Raw genomic sequence first — 17844 nt, 5'->3', positions numbered from 1 at the left:
CTGTCCCTCAATTTAGCTGGACTTTTTCTGTTGTTTCAACACTCAGAGAGTCAATCTGTCAAGTTGGTGGAGGTTTGCCAGCTGCCCACTAAACACAGACCTGATAGTCTTTTCACAGCCCCGTGGAGCCTGGCTTCCCCTCGCCACTTCAGCCTGCATGTCACTGCCATAAAGAGCAAACATCCATCACCAAGTCCGAAAGAAACGTTGTTAATTTCAAGTTCTGCGGCTGCTGCATCTCTATATATGAGGTGGAGCCTCAGAGCCCAGCCTGCAAACAGCTGTCTTATACCTAATAGTGAATTTCAGCATATAAAAGAGCCCTCTGTTTAAAGAAGCCCTTCAGTAGGGGTAAGGGAGCATAAATACTATCATTTCCCATTGAGCCCTTTAATTACGTAGCTAAAATTGCCATCAAAGTCACATTATCCAAATGGGAAAACCATGACAGAGATGCAGGTTTTCAACCAGCTTTTGAAATTTGGAGGATATGGTTGGGTACAGTGGTGGTTAGTCAGACCAAATCTTATTATAGCTTTAACGTATAGGTGGTTACTAAGTTCAACTGAAAGCACTCTGCAAGCAGCTTCTTGGTTCTACAGCCCTTCCACCAGAATTCATCAAACCTCTAACAGAATCGTCCCACCTAACAAACACACAGAAAGGGTAATTATGCATGAGTCTGTCAAGTGTCTTCAGTTTTATTTTTTTTCAAATTTCTGAAATAACGTCTGAATATTTATTTGTCGCAGCCAGAACTTTATTCTTCAGCACAGTCCACTCTCTGTTCAATCTTGCAATGCGGTTCTGTCCTGAGGCAAGTTTTGGTTATTAAATATTCATGGCGCTGAGGGCAGTGACATAATTTAAAAGGACATTTATAAACAATTAAAGTGCTGCAAAAAAAAAAAAAAAGGTTGCAGTGCTCTGAATTCAACCACCTTTTCCCCCACCCTGCTGTGTGCCCTTGCTCACTCAACCATCACAGATGCCCTGACACTGAGATGGGCTGTGAGATGTTTTGGCAGTGAACCAAGCTCTACAGCACCATATATCACAGGATATATTTTACACTCTTAACAGGATGCAGAGGTTAGCGCAACCAATAATCTATAAAGGTCGACTGGCTTTAACCTCCAATAAAAAACATATGACGTGAAAAAAGGTTTGGAGATATTAATATCATAATTTGGTGCCATCATGACTCAGAGGGTCTTTTATACTGTATCAGGATGGTGCATTTAGAAAATGAGCACTTGTTTATGTGTTTTGCAGACAAGCACTCAGCAGAATCTGACTCTGTTGTCAGCAGCATAGTATAAGGATTGTAGAAAAGTATACACACACACACACACACAGACACACACACACACACACAGACACACACACACACACACACACATTGATATCAAATGTGTAGGATGAACTTAAGAGCAGGAAGAGGAATTTAATAGCTACAAGTTTAGCATTGCCGATATGTTTCTGCACTGCATTTCCCCGAGGCCAGAGAGAGAATGAACTTCTGATACTACTGCCAGAAAACACAAAACCACATTACATCCATCAAATTTAAAAAAGCTACGATGAGGAACTATGTTTTGGTTTAACCACATATCTTCAAACATTAAACCTAGAAAACACAGAGTAAAGACAAATACTTTTTGCCAAACAAAAAAACAAAATCGCTGCTCAAATGCAAAGCCTGCCTGTCCAGGACACACATTTAGTTTGGGCTTACCTGGAAAACCACAACCTTGCCATCATCAGCCTGCAGGTAGAAAGTCCAGGTGGAGGAGATGAAGCTCTGAGCAGAACTGACGATTTCGTTGCACCAACTGGACACGGCCTCCATCACAGAGGGGGGCTTTGGGCGGAGAGTCATGGCCCTCAGCTGCAGGAGAGAGAGCAGGACACTCTATTACAAGGGAAAACATTGTCTGCATGCGTATGTCCTTCAGTATCCTATGTGTGCACACTTGTATTCTTAGTGGTGATATTAGTATTCAGGCATCTTAAGTCCTGTCGGTCCTTTTAGCTGCATTTACTGTATGTGTGTGTGTGTGTGTATGTGTGTGTGTGTGTGTGTGTGTGTGTGTGTGTGTGTGTGTGTGTGTGTGTGCTGCCACTGACTGCAGAGTTGCCTTCCTCACCTTCCTCCTCTTGATCTCAGGTTCAGAGGGTTGGCTGGCACAGCCAGTGCTGCAGGCCTCCTGCTCCAGCAGCTTAATATATGCCTCCTGGCAGGCTAGGGAGATGAAAGAAGACACATAATGTTAAAAAAAAAAGAGGAAGAGATGAAGACGGAGTTGAGAGTGCAGATAGAGGAGGGAAAAGAGGAAGAGGAATCACAAAATGAGAGTGGGCATGAAGCACAACAGTCAGTCGTGTGGTAGAGAAGAAGAAACAAACAGGTACAGAATGTTTATCTGGGAAGGAAGATAGAGATGCAAGCGAGATGTATCTGCTGGCCCCTACAGAGACGATTCACACTGCATTCGCATTATTGAAACAGGGGGCAACAGGGTATCTGCTGTCTGGGCAGCAACTCGCAGCACTTATTTCCAATACAGCAGTTCAAACAGGACGAAGAGCCGCAAAGACCCAGAAAATATCCCCTGCTTGTGCCAGTTCTCAGGGAAAAGAGAAACGTTTAACAGAGCTGTTGTGTCCGACATTTTGATCTGGGACAGATGAAAATATAATGTAGCTGTTATTTGTTTTTGCTTTGAAAATCTGAAATCTATCTATCTTTTTGATTTCACCTCGAACGATCTTTGGTGCGACATATTCTGTCCGACTTCTATCTAAACATGTCCTGTTGTAAGGATGACTCAAACATTTTAAGATTTTAAGACACCATCCAAGTAACAGTAACAGGAATAAGAAGTTACTGTGCACTGAGTAGATCAAAGTTCAAATTCATGACACTGATTGGGTTCTGTCATTCATTTTTGACTGGGTTTATTAAGGATTAAGGCCTCGGCAGCTTCAACATGTACCTCAGGCCAAGACCACCAAACTCAATGAAACAAACAGTCCCACACACAGATTGACAGAGCGACTCACCTCCCTGACACTCCTCCCTGCTGGTATTGAAGCCGGCGTTGCCATTGACAAACTGGCAGATGGAGTAGAGGCGACAGCCACGGTGACAGGCGTTCATTATGGAGTCCTAGCAGCCAGACAGAGAGAAGAGGGAGGTTGAGGTGCAAAATTAGAGACGCATCCTGCACTCTTGGATAAACTCAAGATAACCCTGTACATAATTATGACAAAGATGGGTTATGGCATCTCTCAATGACATGGTGCAGCTGTTGTATTACAGCCTGTCATAAACAGTTGATAGGGAGCTTTCGATCACGGTTAAGGAAAAGCCAGTGATAACGAGCCAGTTGTATACAGGAGGAAAATGAGGTGGTGAGGGAGAAAGATGCAGCTTACTGTACTTCCTCTCGTCATAATGCCTTCATTCTCACTAAGTAAAGAAACAGCGCCCTCTGGTGACCTCTCTGAGAACAAGCGAGACAAAGACATTCCCTGACCGCGACCATGAACGGTTTATTACAGCCTTGTGCCTGTCATCGTCTTTACTGCTTCTCCCTGTTTGTTCACAGACAGCAGAAAGGGGTGTTTATGCCAAACCACGAGACGGTGCCCTATAGTTTGAAGGCCATTGCTTATTCGACATCTCTATAGTTGCTGTCCAGTATAGTAACCCTAAACTCGATATGCACAAGCCGCTTGTTTTCAATCAGTCTTCAAAGCAACCAGGTGACTGTGATCCGCTTTGCAGCTCTGCTCCTGCTGCCCTGCGGGATGTCTGAACCACACCTGAAGGCAGCAGAGGAGGAGGAGGAGGGGGGAGGAGGAGGAGTAAGAGGAGGAGGAGGAGGAGGAGAAGGATGAAGTAGGGGGAAAAACATCCGACACTGGAAATCTATAGCCAAAGCTCTAAGACTCAGAAACTCACAAAAAAAATAAAATAAATAAAAGCCATCATCTGCCGCCCTGCTCCGGTCCAGTGTGGCCTTGTCTGAGCAGGAGGATGCTGTGCAAAACTGTAATAAAGGATCGTTGTTTCAAGGTTCTCAATAGTCTCACTGATGCTCCATAGTCTGCATTACCAACGTCTGGCCTGGTGGATGTGAATTGCGGGTAAAGCGTGATAAAATACTGGCGCAGTTTATTGCAAGTACATGTCGAGATGAGCTTGAATGCAGTTCACTTCTTGGACGAGTCTTTAAGGTGCAGAAGAAAATAAGCTACAACCATTTTTCGGCCTAATGGTGCGCTGTAGCATCCAGGAGGATGCGGTGAAAAATCGGAGCCAGCATGGTGCCTGTCATTACGCACAGATCTAAACACGTTCATTTTGCTTTATTAATTATTTTTTACATTATAGTGGCCGCCTTTCGATGCTGACTGTGTTGTATTAGTCTGTGTTTCGCTGCAGGCGCTGAAATGTCGGACAGCAGGATGTAGCTGTCAGCTCGCTGCTGATAATGCGCTTTCTGCAGAGACAGCCTACGCTAAAGCATACAGGAATAACTTACTTTAGCAGGGCTTTTGTTTTTGATGGTAAGCTGGCATTGTTTTTTGCAGTAATTGATGTCGCCCAGTTGGTTGTCAAAGAGATCCGAGGATGCCGCCACGAGCCCAGCAAGAAGCACCGAGAGCAGGGCCGAGAAGCCACACATCCTGCCGCCGAGCCGGAGCATCTCAAACCCTGGAGAGAGGAGGAGCGGAGAGTCCCTTTGTGGCGGTCCTGCTGCTGCTGCTGCTGCGGATGCTGCTGCTGCTGCTGCCTCCTGAGCCTGGGTCCTGTCTGCTCCGCTGGTCTGCTCCTGCTCGTGGCGTCACGCGCATCATCATCATCATCATCATCATCACGCACACGCTGCCCCCCCACCCCCACCCCCCTTCATCACACACACACAAACCTGCAGAGCAACCTTCACTGCAGTGCATAATGTAGCAATGGTGACATTCATAAAAATGTAGCAGATAGTGGATAAGAGCCAAGCTGTGGCTGGCAGATGTCCTGCACAGAGCAGATGGGTCATGCGTCCACAATCAATGTCACAATTATCAGGTCAATGCAAAGAGCTGAGGAGCCAAAAACTACGTGTGTGTGTGTGTGTGTGTGTGAGAACTCAGAGCCAATGGTACATTACTTCAGTGTAAAAAAGACTGGCTGCATTTTGTCATTGTGTCTGTTGTTTATGATCCACTGCCTAAGTCATAGAGAAAAATAAGAATAACTAGAAAATTCCAGGGAAATTTTGAGTGCCAGGGGGGCTACTGCCGGGATGAGTACATGATTTATTTCCAGTGTTCAAAAGTCACCCTGATCATATTCTAGTTTTGAGAAATGTCTTGATATAAAAGACTCTGATATAAAACAATGTCACATCCATCCATCATGTATTATGTGGGAAATATCTCATATTCTGTGTTGTTTTTTTAAATAAAACTAGAGGCAACATGTCTTCAAACTGGCATTTAAAGGGTTAAAATCCTGAAAACTAAAAAACATTTGGTAGGTTTGAGCAGAACTGAAGTGGTTTAAGAGATGTATGCAAAAAAAAGCAGAAAAAAATATTTATATATGATGATTTTATAGCATTTTCTTTGTGTGTCCTTTTTTGGACGCGAGGAACCCCAGAGGGTACAAAATGTGTTACCAGTGTATAATAGACCTGTAACAGTAACTGACATTAGATTTTAAAATATGTCAAAAAAGACACTTTCTTGCAGAAATCCATACCTTCAGCTAAAATGATCAGCAAATCAAAAAAGAAAAGTGAAGAAAATGTCCAAAAAAGGACAGAGGGACCCCTGAGGGTTAATAAATCCCATGAACCGCTATTTAAATTACTACTATTATGTTTTTTTCTGTGCTAAATTTAACATTACTGGGGAGGAGAGCAACGCGACTAGAAGTGACTGCGAGAGAGGGCTAGTAGCTTCTCCTCTCCTCTGTCTCAGCGGAGACTGTCACAACTTCATTCACTCTTTTAACAAAACAAAAAAAAAAGCAACGAAGGAAGCAGTAAATGGACTTACATATTTAAGACCTAACTAAATGTAATTTAAGACCTAACATGCGGCTAATGTAAAGCTAGCGGAGCTTGGAGAGTTGGTTATCTGGTTGCTAGGCGCACGCACACAGATCAGGAGCTGCTGTTGCCATGGCAATGTGAAAATCTGCCCAGAATTTGGCTTCTACATGGCTTTCAAACAACTGCAAATTATGAGAAAACCGTTACTTCTTTTCAAAAACCGAAAAGACCTTGACAGACACTGAAGCCAGAAGTTTCTTACAGTCTCTATTTTATTCAGATATTCCTTAAAATGAGTGAGTAAGCTCAGTGCGAAGACAGAGTGAGATTCTTTTGAAAAAAAAAGACGATTACATTAGGTGTCAATGAGAGTGAGACAGGTATTGCTGCCGGACTGGGGTTATGCTCATAGTTTGAAAAGTTTATATGTTATGTAAAAACAGTTCCTGTCTTTTTGAGAGAGCAGAAGTTTTCCTCCGTTTTATAGTTTGAATCACATTTCTACGTGCAGGTATGAGAGAGCTGGGTGACTCAGAAAAAAGGTGAAATTTTGTAGAAAAAAGGTGGGTTTCTAAAGAAAATTCCAATGCATTCCTAATGCATTATTTATACCCAGTTTTTTGGGAATAACTTTGGGAAAAATTGGAATTTTAACACCAAAAGTCATAGCACCTCTTTGGGGATCAAGACGCACGTTTTGATGTATATATTACCGGGGTTTTCTCAAAGCTGCGGGACGAGTTACGCGCCAAAATTTGGCGGAAGAATAATAAACCCGAAGGAGAATATTAATAGATGCCTCGGAGCTGAGCACCCGTGGCCCTAATCATTACTGTTATCGCTGTATTTTAACACCACCAGATGTAAACATTGCAAGTGTAATACGATGTGCCACTGCTATGTTTGATATGAATAAAGCATGAGATGTACTTACAGTGGAAGAAGAGCCCGGTCTTCAGTCTGTCAGTCAACCTCACTTTGTTAAACAACCTCTGTAATAATTAAGAAGTAAAAGTATTATCAGTAGGCTAATGGTACTTACGTATAGAAGATAAACGCACAGAATGGTCGCTTTCAAAATTATGATTATGATTATTATTATGATTATTATATGAGTGGAACTTCACGTAATCAGCAAGTTAATTTTGTAGCTGGCTGAGGTGCATGGCGCTAACTAATTTAGATACTGCTGGACAAATTTTTAAAAGTTATTCATGTATTTAAAAAAAAATGTAAATCGTTTATGTTTCATCGTGTATTTATTTGTGTACAATAAAATGGAAAATACTCCTGCACTTTAATATGAAATTATTTCATAATTTAATCTGCCTATCCTCATTTAGTTGTCATATAATTTACATCATCTTTGTTCGACTGCCTGAACCAGCTCACCTGAAGCAGCCAACCACTGGCTCTAAGTGATGAAACCACGAAAAGCACAGAAAGCGTGCGATGTTGTGATGTTTTGTGTTGGATGCGTTTGAGTGTGTGTCTGGGTGGGGACAAATTGAGGAGCACTATAATGACTTGTGAGTGTGTGGGAAAACAGAGGAGGAGAGGGAGGAGCAAACAGTGTGAACCTGAGTTTTACTGCTGCAGCAGCAGAGTCTCTCTGCAGTTAAATAGGAAGCAAACCTCGTGCTTCCCTCCAACTGCCTCCAGTTAGTTTGGTCTTCCACTGAGTTTCACTGAAGAGTCACATTTGATCTGAGAACAGCCGCCGGAGAGTGAAGCCGCGCAGTCCCGTCCCGTCCCCTCCTCCTCCTCCTCAAGTCTCTTTTTCACGTCTTTGGAAAAGTCGGCAGAGAGGAGGGAAAACAGCAGAGAAAGAGCCATGCTTTCCTTCGTGTTTCTGCTCCTGCTTGCTCCGCATGTGTTGTTTTCCTCGACACGTAAGTACCAAACTTGAACTGACAGACACACAGAAACTACTCACTGTAACTTACTTTGTTCCTGTCGCTTCCCGACCGCACGAGACTAGTGCGTCCCGCTGTGAGCTGCTACATGGAGGCTCCAAACCAACAAATCTACTTCCTGTTTTTTTTTTTTTTGTTTAAATCAATTATTTAACTTTATTAAAATCAGCACAAAGAATGACTCATTTTGTCACAAGTTTCACCTCCCAATAAGTTATTATCAACCCACCATAATAATTATAATGCTAAACACTACAATTATATGTGACCACAAAAATCTACTCACCTTCTTTTAAACAAGATTTTCTCCAGAAGAAGCCAAGTACGTGTCCAATCATATGCAGTATTAGGAGTAGGTGATACAGTTTTTGTGACACAGGTTTTGTGATTTTATATTGCTACACTGGTATATACAGTATGATGATCTCAAAATCAACTGAAAACTGGTTATGGATGAATTAATCAGGTAGGGATTTCTTTTCTTTTTTTTTGTTTGTCTAATCGAGAAGAAATTAAGAAACTTCACCATTATGACACAAAAATATAAATATAAATACCCAGTATTACGCACAATGATTATATATGGTATGGTAAAACAAATTTATATCATAATCATGTCACTCAACCATTATTTGGAAAACTGTTGAATATTGTGCAAATTATTTGGGAGTTTGATGAGACTTTAACCAACTAACCAACTCATGGCTTTGTGTCAACAAAATGATGAAAAAGCATCTAATTGCAGCCTAATTGTAGCATTTTCCACTAAAATAAATCCAGATGCAGTGACAATACATTTATACTTGTTATACGTGATTGTGTGCCTAAAGGTGAATTACACTGAAAACTACACCTATCAGACGTGTAATCTCTTTCTCAAATTAAATCGAAGGCAACTGGACTTGTATTTGTCTGTGGAAGACGTTTCGCCTCTTATCCAAGCGGCTTCATCAGTTCTTATGTATTGGTCTCTCTAGTCCGCACTAGTCTGACCAAGAAAGTGGAGTAGGACCCAGGTATTTAACCTCTACGACGACCTGGACGAATGAGAACTTGCACAGACTATCAGACGTGGTTTTGAAGAAGCTGACAAGATAAATTGAATTAAACAGTGTTCATCGGCGCTGTTGCATGAAGGAAAAGCAAGAAAGATAACAACATTCCAAGTCATCAGCATGTAGAAATTTATTACCATGAGACTGAGGAAATCATCTGCAAGTAGCTTCTTTATGTGTGGTGAATATAACATGTAAAACACATGTACGCTGGTTATCATTCTCATGTATATTTCATACTTCCTGCTCACCACGGCCCGAAGGTCAATCCTCGCTTTTCTTACATATAGATGCAGTTTTTTTGTTTTTTTTTGTCTCTGTGCATTTTTCTTCACATTAAATCCAGTGAGGCTAGAAACAGCATAGTGGCAGATGTGTTAGAAAGCTTGTCCGCCGCCCACCTGCAGCACGGTTAATAAAACTCCACACATTAACCCTAATATCTCTGCTAAGAAGGAGCCCAATGGTAACATTCAAACAAACAGCACAGGTTTTCTCATGGGCATCAATCATGAAGGTAAACTTTGCCGTATGGAAAAGCATTCAAGGATTTTACGAACAAACCAGGGTGACCTTTCGGAGGCTCCATAAATCCACTTCATTAGAGGGTCATAAATATGTGCTGCGCTCCTGCTCTGTTGTGGTGCAGTGCTGCTGCTGCTGCTGCTGCTGCTGCTACAACACTCACAAAGCTTGCTTAAGGTTGGCAAGACATTCAGACTCTTAATGATTTCTTCACTGGCAATATGTTCAACTCTTAAATCAGACTGTACAGACCGACAGCCGCGCAGGCCACCTAATACATGATTGTTAATAGTAGAAATGATGTAGATTATAATGTACGCCTGGTAGACACACAGGCACACAGGGAAACAAATTGTACAAAAAAAAAAAGTAATGGACTTCTGTGCACTGTTAGCATTATATTTGAAATAAAAGAAACGTTTTGGTCGTTGACTTTCATCAGGCATAAAAAACACACAATACAACAGCAGCCACAGGGTGCAAAAAAATAATCAAAAAGTGGGGAAAATAACAATTAAAACTAATTTACATTCAGTGATTAGTCAAATAAGTACTAAAACAATTAGTTGAATAAACAGTTAGTTGATCACAGCAAGTGAATTTAAAATGATTTTGATAACTGTTTAGTGATTTTAGTCATTTATGAAATAAAGATGCTAAACATGCTTCTGAAATATTAGCTTTTCTTGGTTTTATATTATTTTAAATTGAATATCTCAGAGTTTTATACTGTTGATTAGACAAAACAAGCATAATTGATACAATAATTAAGTTGTAAAAAAATACAGATTGCCTTAAATATAGAAAAAAAAATTAAGAAACAAGATAAGCGAGGCTCAGATTGGATTGTGTGTGTGTGTGTGTGTGTGTGTGTGTGTGTGTGTGTGTGTGCGTGTGTCCATCCCCAGATGTAGCCGTGATCTCCCCACAGGATCCAGTGCTGTGTATCGGTTCCAGCCTGACAGCCACATGCACACTGAGTCCTGAGCTCGGCCTCCATGCCAGCACATTGTACTGGACGCTGAATGGGATGCGTCTGCCCAGCAGCACCTTCAGCGTGGCGTCCTCCGACGTGCTGAGTGTCACCCTTCACAACCTGAATGGCTCCCAGCAGCAGTCTGGAGACAACCTGGTGTGTCACGGAGCAGATGGACACATCCTGGGTGGCTCTTGTCTCTATGTGGGCAGTAAGTGGAGGCTTTCTTTTGTCAGTGCATAGTCAAACAGGGCTGAAGAGGCTGGGTTAGGGCTTTTAGGAGGTGAGGTGTGTTTACATGTTACGATACAGACTGAATGGATTTTTAAATATATATTTAGCACACTCAGTGTAATAAAGGGGAAAGGTTATTCTGAAACACTAAGCATCACAAAATGTTTCTGCTTTTGATCAACTAGCCGAGAAAACTATTGTAGATTTTGTAAACTAGGGTTGCATCAATGTATCACGACCCCATCAGGATCATTTTGCTGATCAGCTCGTAAAAGCATAATATTCAATCGAAAATATTATTTACAGACAATTTGTAATGTTTGTCATTTAATACAGCTGCCAAATTAACAACATAAAAGTCTTATTCTCATTTTAAAACTATTGATCATATGTTGAGAAATATTCTGAAAATTATTGATACATCTGATTAAAACCTGATTTAAATTCCGCAAGGGACTTAAAATGCCACTAGAGCTAAATGATGTTCAGAAATAATAACGTAAATAATCCAATTTTGAATACAAAGCGGTCATAAAAATAACTGATCCCAAATGAAGATATTATGAAGCCAGCTGTCACAGTTTGTTGTAAATATACAAATGTCAAAAATTGCAGTTTCATAAGCAAACCACTTACTGGTTTTCTTATTTGTTCCAACTTCTTGGCCCAACCAACAACTTGAACGCACTGTATGACTGTAGTTTAGAGAATCTCAAGCCCAAATTATAACTGACTCTTCAACGATACGAAAACATTTCCTATCTGGAGAATTTCCTATATCAATTAAAAAACATTTAAATAGATCAGTATTAGTGTATTTGCCAAACCTTACAAGACTCACAGAGTGTGGGGTATAAACTTTCTTTTCATCTTTGGTTCTGCATCTTTTTTACTCTGTTGTCGGTCCGTAATGCTTTAAAGCCGGTTGTAGAACTAATCAGATTGATGCAGTGAATGCTTCACATGAATGGCTAAGGAATTGGCCTCATGCTGTTTTCTCTCTCTTTGTCTTTTAATTTCAGAATCAAGGTCACACGGTGTCTCTGTTGATATTAAATTAAATAGAATGAAATAGTCCTATTTTTTTGACTTTTATTTACATTTAACTACGTTTAATTTCAATATGCAGACACTAGTTTGTTTTAAAGTCTTGTTCTGCTTCTAAAATGAGGCTTTTCATTCCAACCAGCTCTTTTTTCCAACAGTGCCTCCAGAAAAACCGGTCAATTTAACGTGTTGGTCCCGCAACACGAAGGACCTGAGCTGCAAGTGGAGCCCTGGGGGGCCGGGTGAAACCCACATCCGAACCAAATACACCCTCAAGTACAAATTGAGGTGAGCGCCCCAGACCTGCTGCAGCTCACAGGTGATCACCTCGTCCAACAGCGCTCAGGTAGACTAGCAGTAAATGTATACGGAGTATGTGACACATACCATTTATCATCTGTAACACGTACTACACTCAGAGGCTGCAGTGTGTTGTTTTGCTTGTGTTCTAAGTGTTATAAGTAGTCAGTGTGCCTTTCCTGAGACAAACGTCAGAATTTATTTTGGTCACGGTGTTTGTTGTGTTTCTGTACAGGTGGTATGGGAGAGAGAAGGAGTGTGAAAATTATGGCTCGGGGAAGCAGCGGTACTCCTGCTACATTCCCCGCAACCTCGCCCTCTTCACCCCGTATGAGATTTGGGTGGAGGCAACCAATCAGCTGGGCTCTGCCACCTCTGACATCACCACCCTGGACATCCTGGATGTAGGTGAGTAAGTGACGTCTGTAGTTGCACATCACTGAGGTTGATTAACACAACTATTTCCTGTCCTTTCCTTTCCTCTACTTCCCTTTCCTTTCCTTTGCTTTCGTTTCCCGCACATCCCTGCTCTTTTCCTGTGCTTTGCTTTTCTTTTGTTTTCTTTTTTCTTTTTGGGTCCTCTCCTCTCCTCTCCACTTCTCTTCTTTTATATTTGTTTGTCTGCAGCTCTCCTGCATATGGCTAACATACGTCTCCAGGGGAGAGGGGATTTATTTTTATGGTTTCTCCTTCCAGCCCGCTGCTGGAACAGCATTATGGGTTCCTGCTGCCACTCGCTAATACAAACTGTTTTAAAAGTTAAAAACAGCAGATGCCTCACAGGTGATGGCCTCACAGGTTTCTCAATGAGAGCTTTAGTTAGTCATGTATGAGCAATAGCAGGCATTCCTTACTATTTCTCCAGCTCTAATAGAACAGCGTAGTCTCATGGCCTCCAGTGAATGCCACATTTTGACCGCAGTGTTTATTGTCCGTGACTGAGCATCCTCTCCCTCCATTCATCCTCACTGCACACTGAGGAACAGATAACTTTGAGGCTAAGAGAGGGTTAGGGGAGGAGGAGGAGGAGGAGGAGCAATGCCATGTGTATGATGCATTGCGCTGCCTCAATAACAGAAACAATGAGCTTGGAGAATATTTGTTCTGGCTTTTGGTTTTCTTCTCCCCCTCGAGCTGAATGCTGTAGAACAAATAAAGTACGTCAGCTGACAAACAGCATCACGCAACAGCGGCGGAGGATGTCTGAAGCAAAAGGTTAGAAACAGGAAACTCTTTTACAAGACATTTAATAAGTTCCTTCCTTTGTCTCCTTCTTTTTTATCTTTTGTCTTTCTCCCCTTCAAAGCTTGCACACTTTATTGCAGTAGGTAAAATGTTTTATTTAATACTGACACAGCACAGCATGCTCTCTACAGGAAGCACAAGCTGACCTGAACCAAAGCCTGCTAGTCAGTCTGCGCAAAAAACAAGTCTCTTTGTCAAGTGAATTTTTAAATATTCAAATGAAGACAGGTAAATCTTCCACTTGCCCGTTGTTCTAATGACACGTTAGGAGCCTCTATGGATACGGTATGAGAATGTGACTTCTGGAGGGTTTTTTTTTTCTTCTTATAATGGTTGGAAAATTCAATCCATTTCTTCAACAAATGCTCTTCCTAAATGATAGCACAAATTTGGGAGTGGAAATTGGAAATTTGGTGCTAAAATCGGATATATAAAATTTCTGAGGCTGTGTTGATCAAGATGAGATCATAGGTGTAAGAGCTTAAAACCTATGGGGTGGCGTGTTTAGCTAGAAGTATCTTATTTATTCAACAATTATTCTCTTATGTACAAATGTGGCATAATTTTGTATATATTTCTATTTGTATTAATTATTTGTATTTCTTTCTCTCACTCAGCTGGCAATTTGTTATTCAATGTATGAATTAGAGGTGTCGTGATATCGGTGTTGACGAATTGATGAAATATTGATATTGTGTTAAAAATACATATACTGTATGATGATATTGTGATGGCAGATGTTCTTTTGTTTATCAGTTCATCTGGTTGTCTTTTCACTATCCATTAAGCGTACAGCTATTGTTACAGACTCTCTCCCTACACTTGTATTTGAGTCTAAATCATTTACCAAAAAAGACACAAAACAAGTAATAAACGAAGATAAGATAAGTAAGATGAATTTGACTGATAGCATTGTTATTATTTTTTGATTTTTTTCAAAACATTTTTCAAATTTTCTTTAAATATCGCGATAATATCGTTATCATGAATTCTTTTGGCCACAATAATTGCGTGGTGAAAATTTGATATCTTGTCAACCTAAGTATTGATGTTTCCTTATAATGTATGTGTGTCTGCATAATTTGATTTAGGACTATTCCCCTGCACAAGGTTTGAGAAATCTATGATGTAGGGAAACAATGTGTTTTGTGGGATGTGCACTATTGTTTTGATCATTTGGTAAAGCATATGAAGGCAAAGTATTTTATTGACAAATGTTCCTTTGTATCTTAAAGGGTTACTGGTCAATGTGGAAGCAGCAGTGGCAAACATATCCTGACTTTTAGTCTGGATACTGGATGCTACACTTCCCATAATGCAACTCAGTAACATCTTTTAGACACTACACCCCACTTTGTAATATAGGGTTGGTGTTGAAAATTCAGACTGTCATTTTCTCAGATTTGAAATAGAAATTTCCTGTGACTGCTTGCTGGCTCAGCACTGATTACCGTCACCATGTGATATGATGCTTGTCTGCCCTTACTGTACATCTGCTGTAAACAAACTCAACGCTTGTCCTTGTCTGTCCAGTGACCACAGACCCTCCTGCCAACGTGCAGGTGAGTCGCGTCGGCGACCTCGACGACCAGCTGACGGTCCGCTGGGCCAGCCCCCCCGAGCTCAAGGACATCCTGTTTCAGGCCAAATATCAGATCCGCTACAGACTGGAGGACAGCACTGAATGGAAGGTGGTGCACACACTGAGGCACTGAAACACAAACAGACCTGCAGACTTAGCCACACACAAACACTCACCTACTGCTATGACTCCTAATGACAACTGATCCAACGAACAATAAACATAAGAGTTGCTCATGCTGCATCTTCAGCTCCTTGTTTGTGCTTTCATCATAAGGCAAATCTCACTCTAGTGTGAAAAACCTTGATTGCCGCTGGTGAAGCCACTTTTATCCAGATTACATTCAAAATGACAGGAAACCAAAATTTAGGGGAAAAAAAGTGATTATAAAATATCCCTTTCATCTGTACCTGCAGGAGATAAAACAATAAAAACTGAGAGAAAAGATGTAGAAAATGTTCAGTTTGAGTTGATTTTGATTCTCTCCTTCGCCTACAGATCCATTATTTTTTTTTCATCCTCTTTGACATTTTCTGCCCTCTCTCAGGTGGTGGACGATGTTGGTAACCAGACATCATGTCGGCTGGCAGGCCTTCAGCCTGGAACTGTCTATTTTGTCCAGGTGAGGTGCAACCCAGTCGGCATCTATGGCTCGAGAAAGGCCGGTATCTGGAGTGACTGGAGTCACCCAACTGCCGCCTCCACTCCCAGCAGTGGTAAGTACTTTACAGAGGATATGACAAAACAAAAAACAACAAAAAAACAAAGCAAAACATTAGTAATTCTTTGTCATACCTTAGTCATCATTGGGATTTGGTGTTTTGGTTGCAGGGCAAGTGTGAATAATTGAAGAAATGTTAATGTAAGTCTGTATAAACAAAAGTGTGTTTGTGCTTTGTGAACAGCCCAGACTCAATCCACTAACTGTTAAAAAAGTGTAATTGTAGTTTTTCCTTTCTTTGGCTGTCTCATGACTTAAATGGCTTTTGAATGCTTCACAAAAATCTGTAATGCCCACAAATCTTGACCATTCTTTCCTTTTCTAATAATCAACCTTTCATTGCCAATTAAAGCCAGAAAAACAATGTGCTTATCCCTGATTCAACATCCTGAACAAGCAGATCTAAACCGCATGTGACCCAAGAGAAACCAAACATCAATAGGCTAGATACCTCGATAGAGATCTCCCAGCATCGGATTAGAAGGAACTGCAAAGGGCCAGGGGGACATTTGATAGATTTTGTCGTCAGCTTCAAAGATTGATCAAGTTAAAAAGCTGGTTTGTCTGTTGAGGCACACACAGGGCCTATAAAGCTTGAGTGGAAGCAGGTTTGGGAGCAGATAATGAGTTACATAGGTTATGTGGTATTTATTCCCAGGAGGGAGGAGGCTGTTATTTGGCTCTGTTGTTTGCCATAAAGAATTGATCGTGGCAGACTTCAGGACATTAAACTGAAAAACGTTTCTGCCCATATGAAACTGTAGTCCAGTATAAGTCTAGTTTTGGAAAATTAAACAACATGACTCATCATAAATGTTCAAAGTGTTGGTGGTCAGAGACATGCAGAATTGTTCTTTATTAAATTACTTCCTCATAATGCACCGGAGCAATATTTTAGCGTTTGTAAACCAATTCTAATTCTGATATTATAAAAATTAAATTTCTATCCCTCTAAAAACATTGAACTCTGGTAGGTTATGACAGGAATTTCTCATTTTTGACATTTTGTTGGCTAAAAAAAATTACTGGATTAATAAAAAAGAGTAAAGAGTCTGCTGTGAGGAAGTGCTAATGTCAGCAAGCTAACATACTCACAATGATAATGCTAACATGCTGATGTTAAGCACGTATGTTTACCATATCCGTGTCCCAGATCCATAATATGCAATTCTATACAGTACTTTATTTTGTCAGATTTTCTAGTGTGAACATACTACATACTCAAAACCTACTTTGAATCATCAACCATCTTAGTTAAGCATGTTAGCATTCTAACATTTGCTAATTAGGACTAAACACAAAGCACAGGTGAGGCTGATGGGAATGTCATTAGTTTTGCAGAGAATTGGTCATAAATCAAAGTGTGGAAATCTGGAAATTTGGCACAAGATTAGAAGTCAGGACATCACCAAAGTTACTGCAGTTAATCCTGTGAATGTGTGAAAGTATTTCAGTTTGGACCAAAGTGGTGGAGAAACTGACAGACAGGCTGATATTGCCCTCCCTACAGCCACGCTGTTAGCATAGCTAAAAACAATTCTGTTATGTTATTTCGCAGGTTAATAAACTCAGAACTGCTTTCCAGAGAGGTCTGGGTACATAAGTAAAAAACACACCGAAAACAACGCAACAATGAGAATTTAAAATGCCCACAACAACAATCACATAGATAGATAGAGTAATTAAAAGGGAAAATGTGAATTACTTGCAGCTCAACAACGTGCATTTATTAAAAGAATGACGTTGTTTGTTTTATTGTATTTTTTATCTTCAGTTGATATATATTTTTTACTTATTTTTGGGTGGTAGTAAATGTTCATATCTGTTGAAAAAGTGCCAAAAAGATGAAACATCACATCTGTACTCTCATTGCCTGGTGAGCAGGCTGTGAGTAATCCTACCACCTTCTACTAACACTTGTCCGAACTATAACCTTGGTGCTATTCCTCCCTCCTCTCTCTTCCTTCCTTTACTTTCTTTGCCTTCCCCTCTTCCTCCTCACCCCCTCCCTCCCTCCCTCCTTTGTTCTCTCAGAGCGTCTGCAGAGCGGCTCGTGTGATCCTAAGCCCGGTGAGCAGAACTCCACCCTGCGGCGGGAACTCAAGCAGTTCTTCGGCTGGGTCCGCAAGCATGCGTACGGCTGCAGCGGCATGTCAATCAAACTATATGATCAATGGCGGG

The 17844-nt window shown here is 40.9% G+C and overlaps 2 protein-coding genes and 1 long non-coding RNA gene across 3 annotated transcripts in view; 1 reads left to right on the top strand and 2 right to left on the bottom strand.

Annotated features, from left to right (window-relative positions):
• tmem59l (transmembrane protein 59-like) overlaps positions 1 to 7735 on the bottom strand; it is a 15782-nt gene extending 8047 nt beyond the window's left edge. The window contains exons 1-6 of the mRNA XM_023408001.2: positions 7643 to 7735; positions 6997 to 7054; positions 4554 to 4844; positions 3067 to 3172; positions 2151 to 2245; positions 1739 to 1891 (exon numbers count right to left, since the gene is read on the bottom strand). Coding sequence (XP_023263769.1) covers positions 1739 to 1891; positions 2151 to 2245; positions 3067 to 3172; positions 4554 to 4718 — 519 coding nt within the window. The 5' untranslated portion in view covers positions 4719 to 4844; positions 6997 to 7054; positions 7643 to 7735. The remainder of the gene's footprint in view (positions 1 to 1738; positions 1892 to 2150; positions 2246 to 3066; positions 3173 to 4553; positions 4845 to 6996; positions 7055 to 7642) is intronic.
• A 103-nt stretch (positions 7736 to 7838) lies between these two features.
• Positions 7839 to 17844, top strand: part of crlf1b (cytokine receptor-like factor 1b) — a 13674-nt gene continuing 3668 nt past the window's right edge. The window contains exons 1-7 of the mRNA XM_087174448.1: positions 7839 to 7954; positions 10467 to 10745; positions 11974 to 12103; positions 12351 to 12523; positions 14894 to 15051; positions 15490 to 15658; positions 17698 to 17815. Of these exons, the coding sequence (XP_087030574.1) occupies positions 7897 to 7954; positions 10467 to 10745; positions 11974 to 12103; positions 12351 to 12523; positions 14894 to 15051; positions 15490 to 15658; positions 17698 to 17815 (1085 nt within the window). The 5' untranslated portion in view covers positions 7839 to 7896. The remainder of the gene's footprint in view (positions 7955 to 10466; positions 10746 to 11973; positions 12104 to 12350; positions 12524 to 14893; positions 15052 to 15489; positions 15659 to 17697; positions 17816 to 17844) is intronic.
• Positions 15246 to 17654, bottom strand: LOC147819031 (uncharacterized). Its single transcript, XR_015437361.1, has 2 exons — positions 16115 to 17654; positions 15246 to 15665 (listed from the first exon to the last, which is right to left on the bottom strand). It is a non-coding gene; the product is annotated as an uncharacterized LOC147819031 (long non-coding RNA).

The sequence above is a fragment of the Seriola lalandi genome, unplaced genomic scaffold, assembly GCF_002814215.2.
Source record: "Seriola lalandi dorsalis isolate HSWRI2012SDOR001 ecotype SW California unplaced genomic scaffold, Sedor1 jcf7180002054353, whole genome shotgun sequence".
In the NCBI taxonomy this organism is placed as follows: Eukaryota; Metazoa; Chordata; class Actinopteri; order Carangiformes; family Carangidae; genus Seriola; species Seriola lalandi.
The sequence above is the reverse complement of the archived record's forward strand: the minus strand, read 5'-3'. Positions and strand labels throughout refer to the sequence as shown.